Source organism: Ursus americanus, chromosome 22 (assembly GCF_024610735.1).
Source record: "Ursus americanus isolate L20-20 chromosome 22, mUrsAme1.1.p, whole genome shotgun sequence".
Classification (NCBI taxonomy): domain Eukaryota; kingdom Metazoa; phylum Chordata; class Mammalia; order Carnivora; family Ursidae; genus Ursus; species Ursus americanus.
The window spans coordinates 22,337,202-22,356,879 of record NC_142148.1 but is presented as its reverse complement, the minus strand read 5'-3'; the positions used below and the strand labels follow the sequence as shown (position 1 = coordinate 22,356,879).

Below are 19,678 nucleotides of genomic sequence, written 5' to 3'. Positions count from 1 at the left end.
CTTCCCACCACCTCATGCTTGCTTCCCAACCACTGACCATCCCACCTGTGTCCACCAGCTTTTCCAGGCCATTCCGTACTTTTATTGGTCTCATCTCCCCTGCCCCCATCCAAACCCTTCCTTAGACTCATCCCCTCCCCGCATCACCATTTGGTCATGCCTCCACATCATCTGTGTCCTCTGTGCCCTCACCCCAAGCTGCTTTTTCTATCTACTGGCACCCGATGTGGGAGTGGGCATGGGGGGCAGGGAGGAGCCTCGGAACGCTTCTGCCTCTTCTCACAGGGCGGCTGTCCCTTCCTCTGGGCAGGGCCTGCTGCTCCAACTCTGCGGAGAGCCTCTTCGCCTTTTCCCCTCCCTCTCCTCTTTCTCCTCTCCCTGGTGGCTTTTCTCAACTCATTCCTCTGCGTTAACGACTTCTTCCCTTTCACACAGTCCCCAGCTCTTCCTCTGAACCTTCACTGCCAGAGACGTGGGTCTGTTGTTGGGCCTGAGGGAAAGGACCAGGGGCTGGGGCCTAAGGGCCTGGCCTTGGCGTCACGTGAGCTGGGTTTCAGCCTGACATTTGAGGGTCATGGGTAGGCCCCCTCAGGCCCCGGCCCCCCATCTGCATAGCAAGACATTTGGACTAGGTTTCCCCAAAGCCCTTAACCCTAATCAGGGATCCCTGGGTTCCGCTGCTCCCTCTCGCCTTCGGGAATGCTGCGCACACACGAAGCCAGTGTGGCAGGATCGGGCGAGAAGGTCACAAGCCACATCTTGGGTCCAGTGCAGCTCAAACCCACCCCCTTGTGCAAACTCTATCGGTTTGACTTCTCCAACACTGTTCTAAGGCCGTTCAGCTCAGGGGGGGATATGGGAAGTACGGACAGATGTCTGGAGGGAAAGCAGAAGCCTCAGCGGCATCAGTTTCCTCCCTGAGGTAATCACGGGTCAGTCATAGCAGATGCTTGGGTGCCAGAGATAAGCCCAGGGGAAGATTTCAGCTTTGTCCAAGGGCGAGCTTGCCTTCCAGGTAGTTCTTCCAGAATCATCTGATTTGACTTCAAAATAAGCGGAGATGGGCCATTTCTTGTCCTGAATTGAGTTGACATGAGTCCTCAAACAGCTTGCAGATAAAGGTGCTTGAGCTGGCAGCCCACCCGCCCTGCCCGTAAAAGCAGGCTGGTCCTTGCTTGACCTAGAGGCAGATGACTCTTATCAGCTGCACTGGCTTGAGCTCAGACTTGGCACTTTAATGGGGGCCATGCCTCTGACTCCAGCTATCCCCACTCAGGCCTTGTGCCCAGCCCTGGGACTGACCTCTCTTCTTCCCGGTCTCCGTTTCTTCTGCTCTCCTGAGTGCCCTGCAGCGCCCTCTTTGCTCTGCCTGGCCATATCTCACGCTGTTTGCTCTTGAGGAGCTGGTATCTACAAGGTAGCCGCAAGACCCTGGGTGATAGGAAGGGTAGTGGCTCACAGTAGAGGATGCTGAACGCCGTCTTTTCCCAGCTCCTGTGTGGGAGCAGGGCTCATTTTTCTGGGTGTCTTTGGCTTTAGGAGTATCCGAGCAGCTCACCTGTCAGTCTCTAGACTGGGGATCCTGCTGAGCACAGCGGTCCATGTCTTGGCCAGAGGAAGGGACCAGAACCCTGGAGGCCAGGGAGTGGGCCAGAGCAGCCCAGTGAACAGGGTTGGCCAGTTCTCACTGTGCCTTGGTTGTAACCAGAAGGAAGTCACCTCCATGCCCAGTTGGGACTGGGCGCACAGCACCAGTAGGAACTCAGCTAGTCTTAGGGGTTTGGGTTGCCTTGGGTGCTCTGAGGCCAGAAGCCAGGCAGGGGAAGGAAAAGGTGGTGCTTGACCAGAAGCCTCCTCTTCTTAATCTGAATTGCTTTTTGCTCCTCTGTGTAATCTTAAGTGCTTTGTGCACCTGTTGGGGCTAATCATCTCTGCGCCGCTTGGCTCCTGGGGTGCAGTGGGGTGAGATGGAGTCATGGATGGGAATCACCTTGCGGATTTAGGGCAGCGATGACCACGGTTACCATCGCCTGCTCAGAGCTGTTCCTCTAACACTCACTGCCCTCTCCATCCGCCCCTAGTTCTTAGACAAGCCAGAGGATGTCCTGCTCAAGCACCAGGCCAGCATCAACGAGCTCAAGAGGACCCTGAAGGAGCCCAACAGCAAACTGATCCACCGGGATCGGGACTGGGAGCGGGAGCGCAGGCTGCCCTCCTCGCCCGCCTCCCCCTCCCCCAAGGGCACCCCTGAGAAAGCCAATGAGGTAGGTCTCACCCTGCACCCCTCAACAAGGGCTTTGGGTAAAGAGGGTCAGGAATGTGGCTCCGCCCCGACTGACACCCACCCTCCACACCTGTACGCCTCCCCGAGTTGCTGCATGAGGTGATGATGGGATGGGGTGGGGGGGGGCGGTGGTGCGTTAGACTGGGAAAAATTCACTACATTTTGGAATCCTTGGGGCCCCAGGGACCACCCTGAAAAACTCAAGACTTGCCGTGGCTTGGGGTATTCCCTTTCCATCAGCTGGAGTATGATGGGAAAGGGGTGTTTATTAGAAATGCAGGTTCTGGTTATTAGCAATGCCCCATGTCAGACCGACAGAATCAGAATATTTGGAGCTAGAGCCCCGGAATCAGCATTTTAAACAAGTGCCCTGGGTGATTCTCAGGCACCCTACACGTTGAGAATCCCAGTAGTTATATCCAGTAACCAGATCCTTTAGTGCCTGTTGTGAAAACACAGATGGGTGGTGTGTGTGTGGGGGGGGGGGTGTTCCCTCCTGGAAGGATCCTTGGAGCCCACTAGAGGGGAACAGATCCTCCGAGAAAATCAGACCTGCGCCTTTTGCTTCAGAAAAGGATCCCACACCCACCAGCCTTTCGGAGTGGAAAGCATGGGGTGTTTTCTCAAATGAAAAAGAGATAAAGATAGGATCTTGAGAATGCCTGTATTTATAATCCCAAGCTATTATTTTTAGCACTGCTCAGTCTTGGCAGTATTTACCGCCATTTATACTTAGGTGTTTTCTCTCCAGCACTGCTGCTTACTTGTCTCAAACCCAACTGATCTAGACTTACACCACCTGGGTTTGAATTCTGGCTCTGATTCCTGCTAGCTGGATGACTCTGGGCTTGTTACTTAACCTCTCTGGGCTTCCATTAGGCAGAGAGAATAAAAGTACCTCCCTCCTAGGAGTGTTGTGAGGGTGCAGGGAGATCCAGCGTGGAGGGGCTGGTGCAGTACCTAGATGCTCAGTAGGAGTCAATGATTGGGTCCTGGGGCTCGCACAGAAGGGCAATTTCGAATCAGAACCACTCTTTTCTTTATTAAGGATTTTATGTACGTGTGTATGTGTACCTATTTATCTATCTATTAGAGGGAGAGAGAGCATGAGTGAAGGGAGGAGCAAAGGGAGAGGGACAAGCAGACTCCATACTAAGCAGGGAGCTTGACGTGGGGCTCGATCCCACGATCCTGAGATCATGACCTGAGCTGAAATCATGAGTCAGAGGCTCAACCCGCCTGAGCCACCCAGGCTCCCCCTAGAACCTCTTTTGAAGTTGGAAGGACCCTCAGAACCTACTTGGTTTAAGCTCCTCACTTTGCAGATGGGGCAGGAGGCCCAGAATGGGAACATACTTGTTCCGTGTCATAGCTGGTAGAAGAGGGGCCAGAACCTGCTTTTCTTGTGTCCTGGCCATTGTATTTGCTGTTAAATCACAGCTGCTGGGAGCAAGAGCACATCATGGGAAGACCAGGATAGAGTCAACAGCGTATGTACTGCCCTCGAATGCTTTGAAATTTGGTGATGCGGTCATGATCTAATGAGTGAACCTTTGATTGAATCCGTTCTCCCCATGGCCTTGACATGCTGGATAACAGGGCCTCATCCAGTGAGGGTGCTGTGGTGGTTCCCTGGCTGGTGATTCGCAAAATGAGGGATGCTTTGAGGGCCTTGAAGTCCAGTGCCGTGGAAGGAGGGCAAATCTACAGCTATTGAGGGCCTCTGTGGTCACCCCTGGCATACTGGGCTAGGCCATCGGGGCTGGTCTAGCGATGCAGGTACAGGCCCCACTCCTCCTGCCCTGAGAGTCTTGGCCAGAGTGGCCTGGCTGTGGCTGAGGAGGGATGCAGAGGCTTTTGAAAGCGTTGGACTCCGGCAGAGCAGGGCAGGGTGAGCCCTGGGGAGCTGGGCTGTGGAGCTTCCGGGTGCCTCAGAGCAGCCTGGCTGGGGAGTGTGCCCCACCTGCTGGTCATAGCTGGAACTGCTAGAAGATGGGTCTTATTCAGAGGTGGGTCTGTCCAACCCTGGCCCCCTCACTGATGCCCCAAGAAGCGTAGTCCACTCCTGGAAAGAGTTCTGGTCCAGGAGCTCACCTTGGAGCTATGGATCATTTAACTGGCTTACAGGCCCCACTGGCATTTAGAGGCCCTTGAAGATTTGGGAGATGGGGCAAAGCTGTAGACAAGGACTGGACTGGGTTCTTAGGTGAGTGATATCACCTCTCTGAGCCTCACTACCTAGTCAGCCCATCTAAAGGGGGCCCAGAATTGCCATTCCATAGGGTTGCTGGGAAGGCTGAGTGAAATAATGGGTATAAAAGCACTTTATGAACTAGAAAGTGCTGTACAGTCCTGGGGCCATTGCTGCTGGTGACTGGAATCCCTGATTGGACTTTGTGGGGCTCTCCCACAGGGCTGTGTCATCAGAGGTCCTAGTAGCTTCCTCGTGTATTGTTGGGTCTCATCTGGGCCAAGGGGAGAACAGTGGGAACTTAAAATAGGGGCTCCAAACGTTTTTTAAAAATATTTTATTTATTTATTTGAGAGCAAGAGCACATGAGCAGGGGGAGGGGCAGAGGGAGAAGCAGGCTCCCCGCTGAGCAGAGAGCCCAATGCGGGGCTCAGTCCAAGGACCCCAGGATCATGACTGAGCCGAAGGCAGACACCTAACCGACTGAGCCACCCAGGAGCCCAGGACTCCAAACTTTAATGAAAAGTTCCCATTTGCCAAACCCAGGTTTTCATTTCAAAGATAACTTTTCAAAGGGCTAAGAGCCAAACTGCAGGATTGAACCATTGCCTGAACCAAAGCCACCGAGGGCAGACTTGGAATCCGAGTCTGAATGGTAAGGCTCCTCGGCCTCTCGATTGAGAGCCTCTTGAACGGGAGTGGTGTGTTTCCGCACCCTCTTGAGTGAGGGCAGGGAGAAAAGGGTCCGAAGGCACAGTGCTGGCTGGCAGCTGACTGTGGGCCTCTCTCCCTTAAAGGGCCACAAGGGGCAGCTCTTCTCTGTCTCGCTCCACTGGCTCCCTCCTGACCTAAGCCACAAACCCTAAGGATGTGGGATTTACAAAGCTGGGTTATTTACGGGCTCTGTGTGTGTGTCTCTCCTGCTTCCTCTCTCTCCCTTTCTTCCTGTCTCTGTCTCTCCTTCCCTTCCTCCCTCTTCCCTTTCCTCCCGCCCTGGGCCTCCCCTGCAGTCCCGGAGGACCCAGGACACCTCTCCACAGGACTTGGCACCTGAGCCTGGAACAGCCACAGGCTGGGAAGTGTTCACTCAGAAAAGCCTCGCAGCGTCTCCTGAGGTTACTGTCGGCACTTCCCCGCCCACACACAGCCACCCTAATGGTCTCAAGGAAACCCTTTCTCTGGGGTGAGGGGGGTGGACGAGGCTCTGCCATGCAGGTGGGAGCAGGGGGTAGCCCTTGTGTCCCCATGCCGTGACAAATTATTGTCCCCATCCCAGGGATCCACAAAGGGCCAGCCCCTCCCTCATCCATTGTTTCTCAGGAACCAGGACTGAGACCATATTCTGGAAAGACAGGACAGTCTGAGTCTGGCTCTTGCTTCAAAGAGGAGGCCAAAATGATCTCCTTCTCTTGGGCCCTACTGGCTTTAGAGGCAGGCTCTGACATCTTAAGCTTGAGATCAGGGGCCATGGCACCTCAGTGCCTTCTGCCCTGGGATCTTTTCAGTGTTCAGAAGCCTGAGTGAGGTCTAACACTGGCTCTGTTGGGGGTGGCCCTGTATTCATCCTCCACCTTCATCTTCTCTAAGCTGCTCTTGACAGGCAGGCAAAAGTGGGCATCTTGCTCCAAGGAGCTTTGTTCAGGTTGCAGAGATGTTGGTCAAGCAAGCGTTCTAATGAGGAGGGCATTACTTCTGCACCCAGGACGGCAGCTGGTGGAGGGCTCTTGGGACTTGCTGTGTCCTGCTAGGCATAGAATCCAGGCCAGGGGTGGAGGGCTGCATTCCCTCTGTGCCAACAGCTTAGAAGCCGTCAGGATTAGAAGGTACTGACTGGCCATCTGGGTGGAACTTCCTTCTCCCTGAGATCTGATCCTCCCCGTTAAGCATAGTATGTATGAGGGCATCTCCCCCCTTTTTTTTTTAAGATTTTATTTATTTATTTGACATAGAGACAGCCAGCGAGAGAGGGAACACAAGCAGGGGGAGTGGGAGAGGAAGAAGCAGGCTCCCAGCGGAGGAGCCTGATGTGGGGCTCAATCCCAGAACGCCGGGATCACGCCCTGAGCCGAAGGCAGACGCTTAACGACTGCGCTGCCCAGGCGCCCCAAGCATCTCCCTTTTTTAATTCCCATGGAAAAATTTTTTAGCTGTTGAAAATGTGCTGAAACTGGAAAAGACATGAGTCAGTTACATAAATGGTAAAACAGAAATCACAGTTCCACTCTGAATTTTTCCTAAAACTAAAATCAACTACCAGCACTCTCTCTTGAGAGAAATTGGACAGGAGTCAATAGCATCACAAGATTAGGGAAATAGTGATGCCCGGAGCACAGAGATGCTCCTAGAGCAAAGGACAGGTGCCCATCCCTGGGGGCAGGGTCTGGAGGGCGACTTGCGCCCTTCATCAGCATCCCTGCAAATTGCCCGTCCAGCCCCTCCCACAGAGGGCGCTCTCGCCATTCTTCGCAGCCGACCATTTTGGCTTCAGTCATCTGTTGGGAAGTTTTCATATTGAATTAAAATCTGCCCTTCTGAATTACCTGTCTGTGGGCCTCTCTGTGCCTGCTGCTGCCCAGAGATCTGCTCGGCATCCTCCTCCAGAGTTCAGCACCTCCCCTCCCCCTGAACGCTCCTCCTTTCTTCAAAGGGTTCTCCCAGGCGGCGGTTTCTAGAGGGCTCCATATCCTGCATCCCCTCCTCTGGGTGTCTTCGGTAAAGAACAAGGCTCAAAATGTGATCCAGAGCCCCAGGTGGGGACTGAACAGCCCAGAGTCAGCAGAACCGCCTGGCTGGAGATTTTCTCCTTTTGGTGGCTTGTGTGGGAGCAGACCTGGTCCACGTCATCCTCCAGCTTCGGCTCCTTGCTGCAGTACCTCCGACTGATAGCAGGGGGCGCTCTGAGCAGGCGCTGAAGGTCCCCCTGGCTCAGTGGAAAGAATGGCTGCAGGGCTATCAGACATTATCTCATCTCCCATCCTCTAATGGGGTCAGGACGGCTTTCAGACCAGCCCCCAGGGACAGGTGCCCCACCAGTGCCTTGGTGCTAGTGAAGTTTTCTCTCTTTTGTTCAGTTTTTTTTCTCTTCAGGATTTTCACTTGTGAAAAGCAGAGCCTGTTCTTCCCTCACCGCACACTCTGATCTGTGCAAGTCACCATCACTCTGCGAACCTCAGTTTCCCCTTTGGAAATAAGGGCAATAGTACTTGCTTCACAGGTTGCCATTTGCATTAAATTTAATAACTTTAGACAAAGGGCTGACATTGTCTGGCACAAATTAACTAAATATAAGTAATGTTTCCTTTTTTCTTCCTGTGGAATCTTTCTATATGGGCTAGTTCCCACCCCACTCAGCCTACTTTCTAAGCTTCTAGTTTCTACAAACTAGTTTCTAGTCAGACGTGGGCCAAGAATATTCCAGAAGGGGTCTCCTTGACCATCTTTGGCTATCATTGCCAGACTCAGGATGTCAGTACAAGCTGAAACGGGAGCGGCTGGGGGGCACCTGCTTCCCCAGTAGAAGAGAAAAGCGACCTGGCTTCTATAGGCTCTTGAAGCACTTCTCTCTGAGATGGTTCAGTGGGGTTGTCCTGAGGCTTAGTTAGCAACCTGAAGTAAAATCCCAGAAACCTACGCCTGGGCCTTCTGCCTTTCTCTTTTCTCTCTTACCTGTTGGCAGGATTCTTTCAATGAGGTTTGATTCCCTGAAAACCATGGAGATTTTGCTAACATGGATTGGGGCAGTGGAGGTAAGAGAGTTTACAGCGCTCCATGATCCTTCAGAATCCTTTCCATCCTATGGGATCTGACAGACGCTTCACCAAGTCCTAACCAGAATCAGAGCCCTGTCATTTACATCTCTCCCCTCCTCTGGGGAGCAGTTTCTGGCACATGTCACCATGGAGGCACTTCCCAGAACTTGGATTCAGAGACTGGATTCTAGACTTGCCTTTGCCCCCAGCTCACTCTCTGACCTTGGACATGGTGCTTACCTTTTCTAGGCCTCAGTTTCCACATCTGTGCCGTAAGGGGCAGGGATTTCAGAGGAGGGCGGTACCTTGGCACTGGGGCAGCCAAGGCCTCCAACTTCAAGACATGGCAGCTTCCATTGAGGCTTTCTGTGAAGAAAGTATTCTGTGGCTGCAAGATTAGAATTCCAATGGCCTTCTGGCTTTTTTTTTTTCTTTTTTAACAGTTCTGAGGTCCATCATTCCCTCCTAAGTGTTGTTTAAAGGACTCTAGAAGAGATGGAGGGCTGTTTTGTCAACAGCTTGATGGTGCTACACTCTTGTTGGTGCTTTTGACCAGTGATGATATGTGGGTCTTTAGATCTTTTCCTTCTGTGAGGTCTTCTGGTCAGCCCTTTTCTACCCCTTCTGTGTATTTTGTCAGAATTCTCCAAGAATAGGCCTTGGCATTCTCTTCTTTGGGAATGAACCCTACAAAATTCAAGCTCTTCAAGCCACTGTGGTGACTGGCACTGACCTCTTCAGCTGGACATTTGGCATTTTTCATTCTAATCTCTTTCCTTCCCGGAACTCTAATAGGAAAGTCAGATTTCAGGCTGTGGCCCGTGGAACTTAATTCAGTGCTTCCCCTCTTGATATTAGATTGCAGTTGGAATCCATATTCTATAGGTTGTAAGGTCAGTCAGCAAGGATCTCGGGCAACTCTTTTCCTGACTCTACCATGAACTGTGACCTTGGGGAAGTCACTGACTTTCTCCAAGTCTCAGTTTACCCATTTGCACAATGAAGAACTTGGACTAGAGGATGTCTTAGGAGTTCTTGCTTTAACATTCAAAAATTCCTTGTGATGTAAGTTATTTTCCCCTCTGACAGTGGCAGTTGTATTATTAAAAGAGGAAGAGGAAGAGTCCTGGCCCATCCATGAATGTCCATTGTCCCAAGATTAGCATGGGGAGAGCGTGAGACCCCCCCTTCCCATTTTACCAAGTTGGGGTGGTGGTTGAGGGGAGTTGATAAATAATTTGTTGGGTGCCTTTAAGGGAAGGGGAGCCTTGATGAGGCTGACTAGCATTGTCATGCCTTTCTCTTCCCTAGCCAGTTCTGGGGACTTGCTGACCTTTGGTGGTAGATTGGTCCCTTCTTGCAGAGGAAAAAAGTGACCCGTTCTTCAGGTGCCTGATATTTCATGTTAACTCTTCTTGCTCCAATTGAAACACAGGGTTCAGAGCATTGGGTATTTATAGAGAGAGCGTACACTAGGCCAGAAGAACTCAGTCTCCTAAAAGTGACCACCATGCAGCAGGAAGAAAGTAAGGCAGGCCTCGCAGATATCCTTGCTGATGGCAGACTCTCCAAGGTAGACGTCCTGGTGGACAAGTTCAAAGTCGAAGTGGCCACAGAAGAAATGGTGGCAGTTAGAAGAGCAAAGACCCAGCAACAAAGAAGAATGATTGCAAGCCCTGAAGACTTGGAGTCAGTGTGGGAGGAAGGCCCCTGGGTCAGGAAAGGCCCAGGAAGGGCTTCTCCGGCTGCAGGCTGCGCACTGGCAGAAAAGCTCCTTGAGGGCTCCCAGGTGAGGGTGGGCACTGGGGAGGCCACCATCAAGAAGCGCTGGATCTCAGGTGGCCAGCTGGAGGGCCAGATGGAGCTGAGGAAGGAGCTGGAGGAGTTCCAGACTTGGGGAAGACCCGCTGCCTCAGGGACCAGGCCAGCAGAGGCCGATGTCCCCTCTCCAGCCTCTGACACGGGAGGACTCCAGTCGTTTCTGCTGGACCCAGCCCAGTCGGAAGCCAGAGCTGACTCGAGTGATGAAACCGAACCTTCCTTTGCAGAGAGGAGCTTCTATTTGAACTACGGAGAGAAGGGTTCTGAAGACCAAGTCCTCCCTCCACCTCTGGAGGAGAGGGAAGAGCACCTGGATGCCCTTCCTGTTGACGAGACCAGGCTGGAGCTCTCAGACAAGCTCACAGAGAGCTCTGCGCGGAGTTCCTCGGCCCCACCGTGCTCTGCTGCTGCTTCCAGCAGGAACAGAGACGAAGAGGGTGAAGGCCACACAGCTTCCTTAGAGGAAGGGGCAGGGTCCCCTGGGAACCACGGAAGACCAGATGGCCCGGGGGCCTTTGTTGAGCCGCTTGGAAAGGGACCTTCTCCAGGGCAGACGTTTGCTGAGGAGTGGGAAGAAGCTGGGCGGGGGGTGGAAGGAGAATTTAGTCACCCAGTGTCCAACCTAGACACAGAGGAAGAGGCCCCCACGGGTGGAGATTTGATGGAAAAGGCTGAGAAAAGTCCCGCAGCAGGATGGAAGAACCACTCACCTCACAGAGGAGGGGGCATGCGCCCAGACCTCCCAGCCTGCGCCCTTCCGTGGACCACCCCTCCTAGTGATGTCAGGAAGCCAACCAAGCCAGACAGAGGCAACTTCCTGCCCCATGACAGGGGACTGTCTCACATCCAGACAGGAGAACCTGTGACGGAGGACAGAAAGGCCTCAGCGTTTCTTCAGATGGAAGTGATCGCCCCTCTCCCAGCCTCCCCTGGTCCCTTTCAAGCACAGGCAGCTCCAGAGGAAACTTCTCCAAGCCCAACCCCTCGTGGGTCAGGGGAGCCTCCGCAGCTTGGGGATCCTTTTGGAGAACAGTCCCCTGTGTTTTTCAAACATGCCCATCCTTTCAAAGAGACCCCAGAGCCCAAGGACCGAGTGGGACCATTCATGACCCCAGACGGAGGTGAGCGCCGGGCACCTCCCGTTGCCAGCAGAAAGCCCAGAGTTGTCTCTGAAGAAGGTGAGGGGGCTGTACCCCTGGGCTTGGTGTTCCCTGCAGGGAAGCAAAAGGAGATGACCTTTTTCCAGGCTGGGGGCCAAGAGGGCTCCCTGGAAGATATTAGCAAGACCTCAGTGGCCAACAAAATTCGGATCTTTGAGACCCACGGAGCCGAAACTCGCCGAGCAAGTCAAGGGGAAACAAGGACCCTCATGAACGAGTTGTCTTCAGAGGCCTCCGTGGGTCAGGTAGAGCAACAGCGGAATAAGCTTCTGGACCTGGGCTTCGTCCAGCTCCAGCCCTCTGGGGACTTTGCTGGCCCCAGAGCCACTCATTCCTCAGTGATGCCACTGGCTGCCAGACACTTCCGGGAGGGCATTTCTACCACATCCCCCCAGGAAGGAGGCACGGACCTCGCGCTTGTGTCCCCCGATTCGGGCTGCGAAACTGCGCTGGAGGAAACCACCGGGGGCACTGGCCACGTGAGCCCCCGCCCCCACCGCTGCCCCTCCCCTGCTGGGGGAGTGGACCGCATGCTACGTAGCTCTGTAGAAGCATGTTTCAGGGGCCCCTCGTCATCACTGCGATCAGAGGCTGCTTGTCCATTCCTATGAGTTCTCTTCCCCACACTGGCCCGAGGGTAGCCCGGGCGGAATGGTGGGTTCATCTGCTTGGCCCCTGTTAGCTTAGCCACAAAGACCCTCGGCTTTTGGTGTGACCTGGTGCCCAGAGGGTCGCACCACCCCAGTGGAGAAGGTGGCGCCACTGCCAGCCAACTACATACCTGCTTTGCCTTGCTGCCCCCACCTGCTGGGCTCCTACCTGTTTTGCTTGGCTTGTCCAACGATCTTCCTTCATCTTTTCCCTTCCCTGGTTCTCCCGCCTTGGGGAAGCTGACAGGCCAGAGGTTTCCATCCTTCGCTTCTGGTTCCCTCTTGGTCCCACTGCCACGTTCCTTTCTGCCTCCTTAAGACTAACTGTCTTCTCTAATCCAGAACAAATCCGGAGATGCGGTCAGGGAAGAGAAGCCCATCACCAGCTTAGCAGCAAACCCCCCTGCGAAAGGGGGGCGCCTGAGATTCGCCAGCCCCTCAGGCCCTCAGGTCTCTGCAGCCCCCCGGTGCCCTGATGACCCGGTCCTCTTGGCCTGGCCGGGGTGCATCGCTGCCTTCGACTCCCACCTGCTCTGGCAGCACCTCTTGTGGCAGCTCAACTCTTGCTTGTCTGGAATGTGTCCTCACACCTCTCAACCTTCCAGAAACTGGCTAAAATGGAAGCTAAGTTTAGCAAGTGAATCTCTAAGTGCATTGAATCTCTAGAACCTGAAGCCAACTACTTTAAAAAAAAAATATTCGGTGGGTGTTAGATTGGGCTTTAAAAAGACTGTCCTGAAACAGCCAAAAATGTGCATGTGGTGTTTAATCCCCGACAGGCCAGTTGAGAGGTATGTATGTGGGACAAGAGTTGCTGGTTCCCCTCCAGCATTTCCTTGGCCTGCCGTTGTCAATTACACTGATGGGACTAGAACCTCCACCCGCCCGCCGGCCCCTCCCGGAGCTCAGGGCTGAACTGACGTAGCACCCAGCTCCCAGGAATTAACCCATATCGATCCTCCCGCTAGACAATGCTGCCCCCTCCCACAGAGACTCAGTGGAATTGACAAACCATGTTGGCTTCCTCTTTGTTTCTCAAAGCTCTTGGCTCCAGCCTCCCTGCCTTCCCATCCCGAGTTTCCCTAAATCCCTGGGTCTCCCTCCTTGGTTTCTGTTTCTCGATGCCCACCTGCACGGATGGGCCTGGGTCTGGGCTCCCATCCCTGCCTTGCACATAATGCCGCTTTTGATAAGCTCCCAGATCCAGACCTTGGATGGGGCTTCCTGTCCAGAACCAGCTGGCAGGATGTTTGCTTTGTCCTTGCTTTGGCCATCAGCGGGAGACCCTCGGAAAGGAGCGTTCCCCACTCTTGAGAACTTTGCGGTTTTTTTCAAGCTTGTTGTCATGTCAAGGAACCTTTCCGGGAGTGTTTTTCGTTTCCTGATCTGCTCTTCTATTTGAGACATTGAAACGGCCCCAAGGTTTCTTCTGTCATTCACCATCTTGCTTTCTCTCTCTCTCTCTCTCTCTGTTTTCCCACCCCACATCCCCGTTCCTTTGATTTTTTATCTGGCCATAGAGAGCAGGGCTAAGGGAGGGCTCAGAGGAGAAGGTCAAACCGCCTCGTCCCAGGGCCCCAGAGAGTGACACGGGAGACGAGGACCAGGACCAGGAGAGGGACGCGGTGTTCCTGAAGGACAACCACCTGGCCATTGAGCGCAAGTGCTCCAGCATCACAGTCAGCTCCACGTCCAGCCTGGAGGCTGAGGTTGACTTCACGGTCATCGGTGACTACCATGGCAGCGCCTTCGAAGACTTCTCCCGCAGCCTGCCTGAGCTCGACAGAGACAAAAGCGACTCAGAGACCGAGGGCCTGGTGTTCTCCCGGGATCTCAACAAGGGGGGCCTCGGCCAGGAAGACGAGTCTGGGGGCATTGACGATAGCCCGGATCGAGGGGTCTGCGCCACCCCAGATATGCCCCAGTTTGAGGTACAGTGGAGCATCCTGGAGACCTGGGCCTGGCGGGCACTGCATGTTCAGAGGGCCCCGGGCCATCTCGGAGAAGACCGAGCCACCAGCCTGCAGCCCAGAGCCCCCTCAGCCTGAAGCTCTGTCTCGTGTTGCATGACTGCCCCTCGCAGAAAGCATGGTTCTGTGCTCGCATGTTTGCCATCTTGGTTCACCCCTAACGTGCACTCCTTGGCGCTTTAACCCTGTGACCCCATCGCTTGCTCGAGGCCAAGTGACGCCAGGCGGTCTGGTCTTCCTCGCCTCCCGCCCCGTCTGTGTTGCATGGCACCTGCAGGGAGCGTGTGCTTGTGGACTCGCCTGCAGCCCGGCCTGAAAGCCAATGGCTCTTCCTGATCCTGGCCCAGCTCCTCTCCCCGGGGCCTGGGCAGCAGTCTAAACACATCTGGCTCTGGGGTCTCGGGGTAGCAGCGGCAACTCCTAGAGAGGAGGAAACGTCATCATTGAGGGGGACACGGGGATCGACTGTGTCTGGGTCCCTCTGCTTTGTGTCCTTCCTTCAGAGGATCTTTGTCCTGTGATTCCTCTGCCCTCTCATCTCTTGCAGCCCCAGCCCACCTCCCACCACACTCTCCTCTCTCCCACGTTCCAGGCTTTGAAATAGGAGCTCATCTACTCTGGGCATTCACTCCGTGCTCTACCCTCTGGGTGGAAAGTTTTCCTTCCCTTTCTCTGCCTCGCAAACTTGTCATGTTCCAGGGCCAAGTTCAGATATCACTTCCCTAGCAAATGCTTTCCTGACCACGCTGGGCAGAAGTGTTGCTCCCTCCTCAGCCCCTTTGCTCTGGAATGTTTCTGCTCCCGGCACATTCCAGGTAGTCAGGTCAGTGGCTGCCAGGCCTGCTGTCCCCCCGGGTGGCAGCTCCTGTAAGCCCACACATGCCAGGCATTAACAGATGATTAAATGGGTGATTGGCTAGATCTCACGGATACGGTAATCTAGAAGAATCCCTCTCACTACCTTCCCAACCAGATGGCAGGTTATTTCACTCATTCATTCAGCTCACGTATGCTAATAGTCCCATGAACTGACCTTGCCAGAGGAGTCTGGAGAAACTGATCATTTAACTGAAGACTTCTAGAGTAGAGGTTGAAAACCGGTGGCCCCGGGCCAGATCTGGCTAGCAGATGTGTTTTCTTTGACCTTGATTGAAAAATCAGGATGTGGAATATAAAATCCACAGGTGTTTTTTTTTATATCATTAAAAAAATCAGATGATCCAGTCACTCAGAGGCCATGGCCACCGTTGGCCAAACCTGAGTGGAGCCCATGTGTTCTCCTGTTCGCCCCAGTCCTGCCCACTTCACCCCTTTACAGCTCCTGCCTGGCCCCCCCGTAGCCCCCCAGGTGTGTGATTCCTGTGCTCAAGAACAGTTCAAATGAAGCAGCTGGGAGGTGGCAGCGTAATCATCAAAGTCAGAATTCAGTGACTTGTATATAAGGACAGTACTTAGTGGGGGGCCCGGCACAGACCCTATTAATTGAATAGTAGATGTTCTTTTAATGGTCGCCTAAAAACCAGCTTAGAGCCACCAGGAGCTGCTGTGGTGGCAGGGTCATGAGCAGCCTGTCTGGGTGCTGCTGGTGGTTCCAGCTCTCCCCTTGGGCTGTCCATCTGGGATGGCTCGCTGTGCCTCTTTGCCCTGACCCGCGTGCCCTTCCAGAGACCCGGCCAGCCGCAGGGATGGGAGATACGCTACGGCAGCCTGTGAGCAGGAGTCACGCCGAGGCTTGGGTTATGGAGTGTTCTCCCTCATCTTCCTACAGCCCGTGAAAACGGAAACCATGACTGTCAGCAGCCTGGCCATAAGAAAGAAGATTGAGCCAGAGGCTGTCCTGCAGACCAGAGTCAGCACTATGGACAGCAGCCAGGTAACTTGGGCTCCCATTGCAGCCTGAGCATAGGTATTAGACAGTTAAGGGTGGGGTTCCCATCAAGGCCAAGCCCCTTGGCTAGCTCTTGCCACTCCAGCTTCCCCAGAGCCTCCGTTTTAACCTTGATGCTCTTCTGAGCTTCATTGTCCTCCCTGAGCTCTGGGGGTGGGCGGTGGAATGAGTTCTATCCTAGACAGACCATACCTCTTAGAGCCTCAATTTCCCATCTCTAAAATGGGAACGATCATGTCTCCCTGTCCTCCTGGGAGTGCTATAAGGACTAGCAGCGAGTGGACTAGACTGTGGCTTTCAGATTGTTTGAAGGAGTTGGAGAGGTTTCTTGAGGTATCCCAGGGGCTGTTTGGGAGAGAGAGGGCGAGATCCCACTCCAACTTTAGTCAGAATGACTCATGCTGGATCATTTTTTTATCCATGGCGATTCCATGTCAGATTGGCAAAATGAACAAACTGAGAAAAAGATAAAAAATCATTTGTCTTAGCGAGGTGAAACATACTTGGTACCCTGGACGGAGTGGTCCGAAAGAGACACAGGTGCATTCTGGGCGTACAGGTGCGCAGTGCGTTGCCTAGATTCCTCTTGTGGTTTTTTGGTTTTTAAACTTTGAACTTTGAGATTGTAGGTCTGATAGATGCCCTCCGGGTTCCTCCTGGCCAGATGAGCTGCGGTGCTGGGGGCAGAGACTGGTCTGCATTCAAGCCACATGCCTCCTCTGTGGCCTATTTTGTTTTGGTGACCCGTGTTTCATTTTGTTTTCATATAGAGAATTATAGAGAAAACGAAAAAAGGCCCCAAAGTCAATAGCCCAATAATCCTTGCTGATGTCAAAACAAAACAACAAAATGTTTACAGTTATGAAATTTGAACAGAACAAATTGAAATTTTTCTTGTGATTCTTCCCAGAAAAAAAATCTATGCAGATTCCAATATATACACTTATATCTCTAGATTATAGAGTTTTATACAAAAGAGATCCTCTTCTACACCTGACCCTTTTTTCTTACTGACTGTCTTGGAGATCACTCCTCGTTGCCATATGTGGGCCCACCTTACTCTTTGTCCCACTTAGGAGTGGCTCCTGACTTATCCTGCAGTCTCCCATCAATGGATCTGTGACTGTTTTTGTCTTTGGCAGTTAATGACAAATGCTTCCATGAACTTCTTTATTCATACTTCTTGGCAAAGTTTTCAGAGTTGATATCCAAAGGATGAATGCCCAGCACTGGGATCGCTGGGTTGAGGAATACGTGCATTGAGATTTGCATAGGGCTTGTGAAATTATCTGGGATTATTTGTCCTTTGTCAAATAAGATGATTCAAGTGACCTGAGGACCCCCTGTAACTCAGTCTGTGTATGGATGAGCCCCCCTCCCGCCAGTGCACGTTCACTCACACAGCCCGTCCCTCTGTAACTGGGAACGCCACCTGCCCAGGTCACGGATGCTGCAGGCAAGTGCAGTGTGCACACACTCTCTCATGACTCTTCTGGCCAGCAGGTTGATGGGACTGCCCCAGGGGGAAAGGAGTCCATAACAACTGCTCCCTCCATCACCACGGAGACCATATCAACCACCATGGTAAGTAGGACCCAAGAGACTTCCCTCTCTGACCAGCCCCCTTGCCCTCAAACAGCCAGATAACAACATCACATCACCGGCTGTCTGGGGCAGTCCTCATCTGCCCTCCCTGCTTCAGGTATGGGACATAGAGTCAAACTTCTCGTCTGGCACCACAATTACCACAGGACATCCAGTCAGACTTCAGTTTTCCAAATTGAATAATGTGGGAGGTGAAATCCCCGAGTCTCAGTTATCTGGACCATCTCAGCCACAGCGGGGGTAGAGGGAGGATGGTACCATTCGATTATTTGATTATTTGATTATTGGCAATGAGTGAGGATTTGAAAGTCCCTGACGGACCTTGGCAGCTGTGTGGTTTCTCAAGTCTCGGGCCACTTCCTGGCCTTGGTCAGTAGATGGCGTGCAATGAACCTAAATGGGAAGCTCAGGATTTGGGACCATCTCCCTAGATTCTGGCTCTGCTACCTATGTGCTGTCTGACCTGTGAAGGAAGGTCCTTGGCCTTGGGTGTCTTCATCTGTAAAATGGGAATAATCCCCATTCTGCCTGGTTCATGGGTTCTTTTTCTTTTCTTTTTTTTTAAGATTTTATTTATTTGAGAGAGAGGACTAGCACAATTAGGGGGGAGGGGCAGAGGGAGAGGGAGAAGCAGACTCCCTGTTCAGCTCGGTCCCAGGACCCTGAGACCATGATCTGAGCCACACGTAGATTCCTAACCAACCGAGCCACCCAGGCATCCCCTGGCTCACACGTTCTTAAAGAGTCCAGTAACGTCAGGTCCTTTAATGATGACACAGACCAGATACCATTAGGCACCCAGGCTGTGGCGGCATGCAAGGGCCAAGAACCATGCAGGGGTGATCTCATTGAGTCCTCATGAAAATGAGGGGATTCTCTTCTTTCTGCACCCTTTACAGATGAAGAGTCTGAAGTGCAGGAAGGTAAAGTGACTTCCTAAGGTCACATACCCGCTATGTGGTAGAGCCAGGTCCAACCCAGAAGCCTCCCTATGCACCTCAACTGCTCTGCACCCTCACCCTGACCACTGTGAACACTGGCTGCTGGGGCTGGCGTGGGGCTGGGTCCGGGGCTGGATCTGTCTCGAGCCGGTGGAAAGTTGTTTTCAAATGCTTTCTCCTGCCAAACCCCCGATAGACACCTAGGAAAGGAATTGCGTTTAGACTCCCAGCAGGTAGGTTTTGAGCAAACAAAGGGAAATAACTCTGAACCGGTTACCAGCTCGCACCCTCTTTCCTGGTCACTCTGTCCCACCTCTCCCTCAGTCCTCCACGTGGCATTGGATGCTTCTAGGGCTAAATTTAAGTTCATACTGTGGTGAGTAGGCAGTTACATCGTTCATTTACCCACCTGCCCGCCCACCCATCCATCCATCCATTCATTTCTTCCAAAAGCATTTTTTAGTCTCTGTTGCCTGCCTGGTAGGGAATACAGAGTTGAAGGACATCTACTGCCTGCAAGAAGTCATCTGTTCAAGTAATGATCGCGGGCACGTGTCATTGTTTGGGTCCTGGGCACACAGTGGTGAACAAGGCCCAGCTCTCCCACGTCCTGGCAGGATGACCCCTGGGCAAGTTACCTGAACCTCTCCAAGCCTCAGTTCCCACTTCTGTAAAATGGGGTGATGGGGGAAATAATAGCACATCCCTCAAAGGGTTGACCCAAGGAGGGACCGAGGTAATCTGTGCAGAGGCGTGCCTGGCACATAGTAAGGGGTCTGTAAATGTGAGCTGCTGTTCTTTGTCCCTGCCTTCATGGAACAGTGTAATAAATGCTTTCCAAGGGGGCGCAGGGAGGAGAGGCATGGGGCGACACCCCTGCCAGGAGGACTGAGAGGGCTTTACCTCGGCAGGGACATCTGAGCCATCCTTCAGGGATAAATGACAGTGCGGCCACAGCAGCAGGCATCCTAGGCAGTGGGGACAGCAGGTGCAAAGGCAAGGATGGGAAGGAGCGGAGCATTGGGGGAAAGGCAGGTGGTCAATGAAGCAAGATGTCAGGTGTGTGGAAGAGGAGCGGGGTGGGGGAGAAGAGGCTGGAAAGGTAGGCTGGGCCAGAATTTGAAGGGCGTCACATGTCACATAGGAAGTTCACACTTTGTCCTGGACACAGTGGGGCATCACTTCAACTTTGAAATGCGGGTGTGATGTCATCAAATATGTGTTTCTGTGTTTTAGAAAGATTACCCTGGCAACTGTGTGGGATGTCACTAGAGAAAAAATTCCTTCCTGTCCTCCCTCCCTCCTTCCTTCTCTCGGCAAATATCTGTTGAATGCTGTGTGGTGCGCTGTGCCCGGTGCTCTGAGCCCAGGACTGAGGAAGCCGACAGCGCCCTGAGCCCGCACGCCATTGGGAGAGAC

General features: G+C 53.2%; 1 protein-coding gene across 7 annotated transcripts in view; it reads left to right on the top strand.

Annotated features, from left to right (window-relative positions):
• Window positions 1–19,678, top strand: part of EPB41L1 (erythrocyte membrane protein band 4.1 like 1) — a 122,589-nt gene that overhangs the window by 87,948 nt on the left and 14,963 nt on the right. For 5 of the 7 annotated variants that reach the window (XM_045804521.2, XM_045804524.2, XM_045804526.2 and 2 more), the window contains 4 exons: window positions 2,082–2,264; window positions 13,376–13,786; window positions 15,594–15,698; window positions 17,214–17,297. In XM_045804521.2, coding sequence (XP_045660477.1) covers window positions 2,082–2,264; window positions 13,376–13,786; window positions 15,594–15,698; window positions 17,214–17,297 — 783 coding nt within the window. Of the gene's footprint in view, window positions 1–2,081; window positions 2,265–5,485; window positions 5,591–9,659; window positions 11,685–12,197; window positions 12,306–13,375; window positions 13,787–15,593; window positions 15,699–17,213; window positions 17,298–19,678 lie in introns of all 7 variants that reach the window. The other 2 variants (XM_087853608.1, XM_087853607.1) reach the window with 2 other exon arrangements.